The 12,074-nt window shown below is 39.6% G+C and overlaps 1 protein-coding gene across 2 annotated transcripts in view; it reads left to right on the top strand.

The window, feature by feature from the left end:
- ST6GALNAC3 (ST6 N-acetylgalactosaminide alpha-2,6-sialyltransferase 3) overlaps window positions 1–12,074 on the top strand; it is a 351,382-nt gene that overhangs the window by 240,659 nt on the left and 98,649 nt on the right. Inside the window, exon 3 of one of the 2 annotated variants that reach the window (XM_027824999.3) lies at window positions 1,792–2,201. In XM_027824999.3, coding sequence (XP_027680800.1) covers window positions 1,792–2,201 — 410 coding nt within the window. Of the gene's footprint in view, window positions 1–1,791; window positions 5,286–12,074 lie in introns of those variants that run through there. The other variant, XM_043520975.1, reaches the window with a different exon arrangement.

The following is a 12,074-nucleotide window of genomic DNA, read 5'->3' as shown; positions in this document are numbered from 1 at the left end:
AAACAGAAAGGTGGTTGTGTTCAGCTGCATCTCCTGGGATTTCATTCACGCTGCCAGAGAGCTATTCAGGACAGCTCCCAAAGACTACAAAATGTACAGCATTCTCTAAAGAAAATATTGTTGATACTTTTCTGTGCAGTCAAGCATCCTTCACTCCTAGTGAAATGAAGAAAAGACATTTTAAAAAACAGCCAGAGCACACCAATCACTCCAGCACAAGCCTTTACATCTGTGTTTAAGATTACTTCAGGGGCCTGGGAGGGTAGAACCTTTGTTAAGTTACATATTTGTTACAAATAGGAGGCACTGTTATTGTTATCATTTGGCCCTCTCCTAACCTGTTTGTCAACTTCTGACCTCACCATTTTCACATCTATGGCATTACAGTTTGTTGTCACAGAACAGACTGTGATGTCTTAGTTGGTTTCTTTCCAAGTCTGCAATTGTCAAATGTGGCTGGGACACGGATTCACATCACTGAAGTGAAAGGCTCCCACTCTGCTGCTAGCCATCCTTTAGAGGGCAGGTAGCATGCCATACGGCTGATGGCTCAACACTCACTGGTGTAAGAAGGCAATGGAGACATTGACTGCCAGCAGAGAGGAAAAGAAGAGATCAGGTCACTGATCAAAGATAAAGTTGGAGAGGATCCATAACCTGGGCTATGGGATGGATGAAGGACCAACATCAGCCCAGGTTCACTAAGCATCTGTAGACCTGGCCAATTCTTGTAGAACTGGTCTGCATTCAGGTGGATTTAGGATTCTAGATTCACATGTCACATGCTTGAATTCCATATAGTGCTTTTCGTCTTCTAGCTGTTTATAAATATTTAGGGCTCAATTCTACTCTTCTTGGGCATCGGGGGGTTGTCTCACATGAGTCAGGCAAACAGTATGTGAAACAGGCTAATTCCCCCAATACTCCTGTGAGGTAGGAACCTATTGCTATTCCCATTTCATGCAGAGAAGCATAGTCAGAGAATGTGCTCAGGTCCACAAAGAGAGTCTGTGAGAGCCAGCATTAGAAGGACTCGGGTGTTCTTGGTTTGGGATCTGAACCTGCACTATTGAATTCAATGGAAATTTTGCCATTGACTTCAGTAGGCATAGATCAACCCTCTAGCTCACAGGTCCGTGGTCCATTTGTATCTCATTGGCTCTTTCATGGGACATAAGTGTCCTCGGAAGAGAACCTGTATACATATAATAATGTGCTCCAGACATAAGGAGCTGTTTTATAAGGCACAGGCACATTTTCCCATATATTCATAGGCTCAAGCTACAGTAGAATGCGTGCTGAGAGCCACTTCAGAGCTGACTTTTATCACAGATTAAATATCCATTCATCCAAACCTATCGATGAAATATGCAATCCGTGCACAACTACATTTCCTTCATTCTTTTTTCTGTTTTTAAATCTACTATTGACAACAATCTCTTACAAGGGAACAAAACATCCATCTAACTATTATTTACATGTTTCTTATTTCAAATTCTTTTTAATTGAAAGGAAAAAATATATAGTGGAAGACACGTGGTTACTTTCCAGTTGATTTTGAAATGAGGAGAATAGAAGCAGAAGATTAGTGTGTGCTAATTCGTTTGGTAGAAAAGGATCTCATTCAGGGCTAAGTAGCTATAGACTTTACTGCCCGCTCCTCTACACAGGAATTGATGTGCTTTGAGAGAAATCTTGCTCCCAGTTTGTTGGACTATTTACTTCTTTTAACTAAATTTTCAATCTCAATGTGTAAGACCTGTCATCTGTTTTGTTCTCTCTCTCTTTCAGCCTCTCCAGCTAGACTGTGATGTCTGTGCCATTGTTTCGAACTCAGGTCAGATGGCTGGTCAGAAAGTGGGAATTGAGATTGACCAGTCTTCCTGTATATGGAGAATGAACAATGCTCCCACCAAGGGTTATGAGGAGGATGTTGGGAAGAAGACGACCATACGAGTGGTCTCACACACCAGTGTTCCCCTACTGCTCAAGAATCCCGAGTACTTTTTCAAGGAAGCCAATAGCACGGTCTATGTCATCTGGGGGCCTTTTCGAAACATGAGGAAAGATGGCAATGGCATTGTGTACAACATGCTGAAGAAAGCTGTTGACAGCTACCCCAATGCCAAAATCTATGTGACAACAGAAAAGCGCATGAGTTACTGTGATGGGGTATTTAAGGAGGAGACCGGAAAAGATCGGTAAGTCCTGCCTGTGAAGAGGTACTCTGATGTTAATGACAAAAGATAGACAAGAGAAGGCCATCTTGCATGCCAGCTCTTCAGTGAGCCCCCAGATATGTTTTTAATGGATTCATATATGTTTTTGACTGTTCCGGGCACTTGATGAGGCAGCAGACAGGCCCCATTTATCCCACCTTTGCTACCTTCTGTTATTTCCATTTTTGTTGGCCTGGATCCCAAAAAATATTGGATACCTTCCTAAAGCCTTTTCAGAGCTGTGTGTGTGTTGTTTTCAGCTCAATTTAATATTGATTAAATTGACATGTTATTCAAAGAGGGGAGGCCTACACATCATTCCTACACATACAACCTCAGGACAAAGGGAAGAAGAGGTCGTATATTTACCTCTCTTGTCAAGATACCCTGTCAAGCTTTACCTCAAATCCAAATAATTCTGTTTCAGTTAAAATAGATGATCAGGCATATCACCAAATGGCTAGTGTTTCTAGTAAAATTATACCAAAGTTATATACCACTGGCTTGTGGAGAACCATGTGTGTGATTATGCTGCTCCAAGAGGGTGCTGTATGCATGATGGAAGGTCAGTGAATTCCCCGTGTACAGTAGAGAGTGAGCTCTACAGAGGCCATCTGCACAGCAGCATGTGGGGCTGGGGCTAGAGAGGGCTGAGGTAAGATTGGGGCTGGAGGATCTGCCAGGATCTATCCCCATCCCATCCATGGAACTGTGTGCTGGGAGAAAGGCTTCTTTAGTCCTTCACCCTGCACTTCCTGCATCCCCCAACCACACACACATTAGCAATCAAGTAACATCCTATGTCACCACAAAAATTGTTTCCTATTATTACTTTTCCACGTAAAACTATTAATTAAATGTATCGTTAGCTTCATTTAATGTGATTTGCCGGGGGGAAAACAAGGAAAGCAAGCATCATGTCACCAGCTGGGACTCCTTGTACCCCAAGACAACACTCTACAAACCACTGGTGGTCTGCGGCCCACAGTTTGGGAACTACTGACATGCATCATCAGTTAAATCCTCAATACGTGTTTTGTTGTGCTGCTTCATTCAGGGGTCTGGGTATGGTAATGAAGGCTATTTGGGATCTGTTCTGCTTACTGAAGCAGCAAAGAGCAACAGAGCTCCCTGGATGAGAAAAAAATGGCTTCATGTATCATGTCAAACTATTATGATGTTGATACAGAATCTTTCAGGTACCTCAGCCAAATATTCCTTCAGTTCCTAGGAGAAACATCAGCGCTTGCTTCCAATATTAGTTTAAACAGTGCTCAGTTTTTACCATGTTCCAAACAAGAAATTTGGAGGGAAACCAAGTTCTGCTCAACTTTAAAAATATACAGTGTGAGTTGTAACTGGATTTATTTTGGGTTTAATCCTAAAGTACTGCCTTTACGTATGGTGTACATTCCCAGTGCATAGTAAGATTACAACAGATTTCTAGTTTGTTAATCTTTTAATGAGCTTTCTGTTTCTATATTCTGTTGATGTAACGTCTCTTTAGGAAATTAATGGGACTTTAAATGTTCTCACCAAAATAGTGCTCGCATTCTATTCTCAGAGTTATGAAAAGTATCAAACAGGCATGGTGTAGCCCCTTATAGGCAAATAGACTCTGCTCCTGCACCACAGAAGTCAGTGGGAGCTTTGCCATTGATTTCAATAGGCATGGGATCAAGCCCATAATCTGTCTGTTTACAATTCAATTATTGGTCAATGGAAGAAACGGGGCCAGACCCATTATGGATTAATAGCAAACAACCTTCCTATTTTCAAAATGAAGTAATTTTTGTTCTACAGGGACAGCATAATATCTTCTTGAAACTGGCTTCCTGGATCTGGGGATTGGTCTTGACACACAGTATTGTGAATTTGGGCAGAGGCTTGGTCATTCAGGGTGGTGTGAGAGTTCATCCACTCTGAGTAATTGTTGTATATAAATAATATACATTGGCAGACATTCACAGTTTTGTATTAATACATTTTAGTGGCACTGCCCTCTGTAGTGCTGTAAATCTGAGTTTCTTGCAATACTTTACTGCACTTTCCTATATTATGTACATAGAGTCAGATGAAAGGAGAATTTGAAGCACGTTTGAAGAAATGCCAGCCAATAACTAAATTTTACATCATTATATTCATTTGAATCCAGGTGAGTAGTTATAAGGACAGTTATAACTTTCCCTGTACTTTAGAAATGTAAGGGAAAACCTTATAAACTTCACTTAATTGGTAATAATAGAGAAAACTGTAGTCTCCATTAAAGCAACAGAGCCAATTCTGGTCTGATAAAGTGCACTGAGCAGCTCTAAATAGGTTTTAATTAGCTGCTGCCAAAGCTGCACCACCCTCAGGGATGGGTACAATTAATGAAAACTAGCAGCAAATAGATCAATGTTACCAGATGTTATTGCCTTAGGTGAAGGTGATGAGGAGGAAGGGAGTGTCTTTTAAGGATCATTTAGAAAACAGTCTGCACTGAAAGTCACTTTCAGAAAGCAATAATATAATGAATCCTGAGTTTGCTAATATCACCTAGATCAGTCTAACGTGAACTCCATTTCTATCTATACTGCAAACAGCTCAGATTAACAACTCAGTGTGGTGCATATTGTATAGTGCCTTCAGCAAGATGAGTTCCGCAATCTGGGGCCAGCAATGCTGCAATAGTGTTCCTGTTCAATTACACACACAACCATGGGACCATCAAATGGAGCTGCTGCAGTCAATGATGCACACCAGTGGTGATATTGGTTACTACTGGTATGAAATTTTTTAAGAGAGAAACCTAAACTAATCACAGCTTAACCTGGTGGTTTTATTCATGGTTTATACATGTAACAACATAAAAAGCTCCATGATCTCAGATAGAAAATGTATTCCAGTGTCCTGAAATTCTCATTAAAAGTCACAAAATAAGAGGACTCTAAAACCTGGCCTGTTTTGTATGCGATTGACTTCCCATACACACCACCTGAACTCTCTATTACACTCATACCCACACAATTCAGTTCAGTGACACTCTATTGGCATGATTAGCTATGCAAGTGTCCCTAAAAAAGATCCAATGGTCCATGTTTTCAGCCAGGGAATGCAAATAAAACAACTCCACCCCCCCACTCTCCCCCACCCCCGCCAAAAAAAACCAACAAACCCTCTGCTCCTTAGTTTGAAGGGTTGTTTTTTGTTTGGTTGTTCGTTTGTTTTTTTAAAATATCTTCGATAACCCCTAAAGCAACTAAATGGCTTTTGTGCTTCACTTTCAGAAGTTCTCAGCCTCCTCTGTGCTTGTGCCAGATGGTGCTGCATATTAGGTTGTGAGAAAGCTGTTTTATCATTTGAGGCAGAGAGACGGATCATTCTGCTCACTTACTTCTGAATCAAGATTCAGAATTTGGGTGGGGTGTTCAACCTGCTATTTTGTGCAGTTACCCATTAATTATTTATTACCTTGGCAATATATGAGCCTTTTATTATAACGCTGTCATTTAGCTCTCTCAAATTATATTCATTTACTGTTCAGATTGACACTGTTAGATAACTGCAGTCATCACAGCTCACCTCAACTAATATGTGGTTCTCCATGTGTCTGATTAATCTATACAAAGCCTGAGCTAGTGAGGATATCACTGAAATTAAGCAACAAAAGTACATCATGTTGCTGCCACTTATATTGTTTACTTCATATGACAGTCTCGCCAAAGTAATTAAGCTAGTAGTGGGCAAATATCAGTGCTTTAAACAATTTCCCTGTATGTTGGCTTGAATCAAATACTGGATTGCTTGGAGCGTGTTTGTGCCCCTTTTGTATTTGCTTTCCACAGATACACTAGTTTACCATCAGGAATACCTGTGGAAATAGAATATGTTAGGCCAGAGTTACAAGAATCGCTTTCTGAATATTCTGTATGTAAAGTTGTGAATATTGCTACTGGAAACCTGGTTCTAAGAGCTGGAGTCTGTGACTCAGGGAGTACAAACAATAACTCGTGACCTATGTGTATGAAGTAATATTCTAGATGGATTTTAAAAGAAGGTTTTTTTGTGTTCTGTGTGCATCTCCTCATAACAAAAACTGTAAGGAAGGTGAAAAATTAAGTGACCTCCTTCTTCTGTTTTGAATGTGAGGGGATTGTTTTAAGAGAATGTTATTTTTTTACAGAACCAGGTAGACATTTTATTAGATTGTGGAAGATGCCTACAGTTCATAACTAAATAGAAAATATATAAATGTTTGAGTAAACATTTTTTTTGGGGGGGGGAGGAGTTTTTGTGGCTTTTGTTGAAGTATATTCATATCCTCCAGACCTAGGCCCTGAGCCTGTATCATTAAAGCCAATGGGAACTTTGCCATTGACTTCAGTGAACATAGAATTAAGCCTCTAACCATGTTCCTTACTACAGTGTCAGTGTTCCAGGTACATGTCTCTGGGCCTGTCCTGAACCATTCCTTGGCCCCTCCATCCTTTTGTTTTATAAAGGAATTTCTTCAAAAAAGATTAATGGCTTTGTCCATCTTAATTCATATAGTGACTAACAGTTTCATTGTCAGTTAAGACTCCTTTATTACCTGAAAAAAGCAAGGTTATAAAGCATGAAAGCTTAATGAAATAAATGGATTGTTCATTATAAAACACTTAAATCTCAACCCATATCACTGGTTGTGGTCAATCACAGGCCTGGTAACAACTGTTCAGGAGTTTTATGCTCTCTGTATTTACTCCACCATGAACTGATAAGATGCCATTTGCTTCTGAATATGCTAGATTTATTCCCTGTAGCCCATTAATAGCTGCATTTATGTTTCTTTATGAAGATTTTCCTAATTAAGATGAACATTTTTCTCTGTTAGGCAGATGGAACACAATTGAAGGAGCTCATTTTTTATGAACATGCCAGTAAATCTGTAAATACTACATAAAGCAATAGCAATTGCATTAAGAAACACAGCAATCACTGCATATACCAATTATGTAGTAAAGCTAAATTTTCTAACAAAAAGTTGATCAGAATTAGCTAATATTTTTGTGATAAAACTGTGGTAGGGAACGGATTTGTGTGTGTGTGAGGGAACGTACTGATTTTGTAATTATTGTTGACTCAAGCCATAAAATTATTTGTTGTTACCTGATGATGTAAGCCAAGCATTATATCATAAGTGGATACTTGATCTTCCTCTGTGCATTTTCCCCTTTCCTTTGAATGTATCTGTTGATTTCTGAAGAACAAAATACCACTTAATCTACTTTAAGATTAATATTAAGCCAAATATTAAATCCTTATTGCAGTATGGTTCATTCTCTTATCTACATGTGCCTTCCTCCCACAGCACCCAAATTTTCTATCACTGATACCATAAATTCAGCTCTGCTGGTCATAGCAACATTGGGAGTGCTAGCATGGAGAAGGTCCTGCCTGCAGTTTTGCCGACTCTGAGAAAGGTTAGACAATATAGTGATAAATATGCCAGCAGCCCTAGTAGCCGTGTGTACTCTAGCTCTCCCACCATTGCTACTACTGGTGGAGCTAAGTGATAGCAGTAATTGTAGGAAATTTGGGAGGAAAAAGGTTAGTATAGGCACAGCTTATATGGAATTTTTGATATAATTTGTTGAAACTTCGCTGGACCGACTCCCATAATATTTCATGACTTTGCAGCTCACCATGCCTAAAATGATTTTCCTTTTTAAGATGCCTAAATTAGAGCCATAGGGGTTGTTTAAAAAAAAGGGATAAATTCAGATCTTTCTCAAGAACATAACTTTGTTGCCAGGTGAAATGCAAGTGTCCTAAAACCGTAGTCGTCGTTGAAAGTCTTCGCTTATCATAATACATAATACACCATAATACAATAGCTGAGATACACTACTTAGACTAGAAGTTAAATGCAGTATCACAATTACCTTGGTGTGATAACTGTTGGTTATTGTGGGCTTCTTAATGGCAGTCACCTGAAGTGCACTGAGTCACATGTAGCATTTATGCTTCTATAGCAACAACTTCATTCATCTACAGGATTTGTTAAAAGAAAACTCACTGCAATCAAACAAACTGCTGAGACTCACATAGGGAATATTTGTTACAGAAATGCCATTCAGGCCTTGAAGGCAGCCCATCCTGGGAGCAGGAAAAACTGACACAAAAGTGTAGCTCTAGATGGAAAAGGTTGTGTTTGATCTGACCACTCATTAATCAATCAGGTTCATTCCCCCAACAACCAGTCAGGCTTGTGTGTACACCACAGAAACTTTCAGTGATGATGTGAATAAGGGCTAAAAGTGACCTAACTCCAACATTTTGGGGGGATGTACCTGTTGTACCAAATCTACAGAGGATCCACCTCTCTGCCAATCTTTGTGTAGACAGGCAATGGTTGAGAAGAAAGATTGTTCAACAACGAAAGCTAGAACTGCCAAGGAAATAGGTTAGCCAGAGCCCAATTCAGACTTTCTTTTAAATTCAGACTTTCAATTTAAAAATGTCTGAAGAGAAACTAAACAAAACTACACTGAAAAATCAATGGGCATAAAAACTAATCCTGTGTGAAACTTCACACTTATTGTCCACCTATTTCTGGAGAAAAACAAGAATTTATGCTCCATTTTAGAATGCAGCCCAAACTGTGAAGCTGCTATCAGTGTACCTCTGTGATGTATTTCTGTCTTAATCTAGGCAAAAAGATGAGTCTTTCATGGGTTAAATATCTATTCCATACAAAGAATATATGATACAGTTTCAGAACAGTGACACTAATGTGTGCATATGTTTATGCTGTAGACGGTAGAAAGTAACTTTCCGGGATATACAACTACACTTCTCCCCTTGATGTTCTTTTGGGATATAATACAACTTGAAGTGAGACAAATTTAACTGAATTACAGTAATGTTTCTTCTGGTTAGATAATCAAATTATCTAAGCTTGTAAAGGTGGGCATAGTTATGGATAGTGTGCACAAGAGGTACCAGGTGTAGAGTTACTCAGGTATTAATGTCTTCAGGAGATTTTGGAAGTTGCAACAGTTTGAGAAATATGACTTCTTCTGCAGGGACTGGGTCTGCACTAGCAATTTCTGTTAGTACAACTATGTTGCTCAGGGGTGTGGAAAATCTACACCCCTGAGCCACGCAGTTATACTGACCTAACTCTTTCCCATCAGCACAGGTAGTGTCTTCACTGAAGTGCTGCAGTGGCACAGCTGTATCAGTGCAGTTGCATCAGTGTGAACTGCACTGCTGGAGCCTTTTAAATGTAGACAAGCCACTAGTATGAGTCTTCGGAAATGTCCACAAACTGTTGGCGTGCTGTCTCAGATATTGATCAGTATATCAGGTGATCTGGGTAACAGTGCATGTGAACGTGAAATATCATGGACTCATCCCAAGCAGTTCTTGTTTATAATACCATTCAGTATGATTCACACCCCGCACTGTAGAGAGTACACACAACCCCACACAGTGCATTAATATCAAGTAAAAATACAACTGCAATCAAGGAAAATGTTCCTAAATGCCCATATTTTTTTATTTTTGTAAGGTTACTCTGGTTATCCTGCCTGATCCTTGGAGACTCCTTTTTCTTTATTTTTATGTTATGGAAGAGTCATCCTATAAACATCTCCTTTATGCTACTGATACATAGGTTAAAGAGAGAGAGAGACATGATTTACCTGTCCAATAACCTTCTTTAAATGATTCATTTAAATAAAAAATAATCAAGTGATGCTTGATGCAAAACAGTCGTAGATAGCTGTAGAAATTACTATGATGCCACAACTAGAGGATTATCAGATCAGGATGAAAATAAGCGGCAAGAGTAGATGAATGCATTAGAAACAACGAGTCTATCTCTAATTACAGAAATCTTCTTAGCTTTAAAAAATAAGGAAAAATAAATTTCAAAAATAGATGCTAAGTACTGAAGTGTTTCTTCATAAATTGTTTCACAGTTTTCATAAGAACATAAAAATGGCCACTCTGAGTCAGCCTAATGGTCCATATAGCCTAATATCCTGTCTTCCAACAGTGACCGGTACCAGACACATCAGAGGGAATGAACAGAACAGGGCAATTATTGAGTTATCCAGTCCCAGCTTCTGGCAGTCAGAGGCTTAGGGACACCCAGAGCATGGGACTGTGTCCTTGACCGTCTGGGGTAATAGCCATTGATGGACGTATCCTCCATAAATTTATCTAATTTTTTTTTTGAACCCAGTTCTACTTTTGGCCTTCACAACATCCCCGGCAACAGGTTCCACAGGCAACGAGTTTCCATGAGGTATTGGCTGCAGTTTACATTCACAACATATTCTGAAGCTCCTGTCTCCTAAAGGTATTCCACAAATCTTCCATTTGAGTATTTCCAAGCACTTTACAGACATTAGTTATTTAAACCTCAAAACATCCCTGTGTGTCAGGGAAGTATTTATCCCCTTTTTACAGAGAAAGAAACTGAGGCTTAGAAAGATTAATCAATTTTCCCTGAGAAAAGGGACTCCAGGAAAGCCGTGGCTACTACTGCTTAGAAATTCATTCAAAAAAGCCTTTTTGAATTTTGCGTGTGTCACCATGACAACTTCTCAGTCTTCTGCTATTTCATGAACAATCAAAATTTCAGGGGAACAAAATCACCTGAAAAGTACTGGCAAAATGGTTTTCTTGTTCAATAAAAGATAGTCACCAAATTTGTTCACTTCTGTTATTGTGTTCTATGTAGATTTCTGTACTGTGTTGATCACTGTAGCTTTTGTGCACCTAACAGGAGTGCATTAAGCAATATAACTAACATCTGTCATGTGTGATTTATTCCCTCATCCTCTCCGCGGGGGACAATTGTGTGTTCTGGGTTTTTGGGGAGGTTGTTTGGGTTTTTGGGGGTTGGGTTTTTTGGTTTTTGTCCACACACTCTATGAATATATTAGAGAAGGCAGGGATGAGAAAGTGCGCCTTGAATTTGGAGCAGAAGGTGATGACATATGTGAGGGTTCTTAGTTCCTGGGGGAGTTCATTCCATAGTCTCAGACGAGGTACTGACAGAACTTTGTCTCCTGCCCACATGAGCTCCACCCTTTTGGTGGATCGTTCCACTGTGCCGGAGGAACAGAGTTGTTGATCACTGTCTTCATCTCAGTACTTTAGGCGATATTGTAGGCCTGCTGGGTCCAGACCATTCAGCACCTTGAAGTTAAGGACTGAGACTCTCAACTTGATTTAATATTCTATGGAAAGACAGTGGAGAGACCGGAGGACAGGTTTGATGTGTGTGCAGTGTCCTGGGCTGGTGAGGAGGGGCACTACAGCTTTCTGTTCTAAGGGCTGATGGCTTCATGCCCAGATATATTGCATTGCTGTAGTCCAGACAAGAGATGACAAAGGCATGTATAACTGAGGACACATAATTGTTCACAGGGTGGGACAGAGTGTCCTAGTCAACCAGAGATGAAAGAAAGCATTATTTATGTGCTGTTATTTGAGAGGTGAGACATTATAGTCGGTGTGTTAGGCGCACAAAGAGTTCAAATGATTTGTTCAAAATCACTCAGTTACTTAATGGCAGATTAAGAAATACATCCCCAGGAGGTCTCGCTCCTAATGCCCCTTTACTCTGATCACTAGGTAACATTTCTGTTAAAAGAATAATTTTAAGAGTTAGGAACTTCCCACACCCCCTTATACTTCTGATGGACAGAATGCAGAGTGTAAGGCTGCTTATTATTTTTACTAACTGTTAATGTATTGAGTGTAATGAGTGGACAGGACTGGGATTATACATCAAACTATTGGAATGTTCATTTCCCTTTGATCCAGACATCCTCAAAGAGGAAGTTTGGATCCAATTCCAAAAGTTAAGACTTG

Source organism: Chelonia mydas, chromosome 8, assembly GCF_015237465.2.
Source record: "Chelonia mydas isolate rCheMyd1 chromosome 8, rCheMyd1.pri.v2, whole genome shotgun sequence".
NCBI lineage: Eukaryota > Metazoa > Chordata > Testudines > Cheloniidae > Chelonia > Chelonia mydas.
This window is presented reverse-complemented; position numbering and strand designations above follow the sequence as displayed.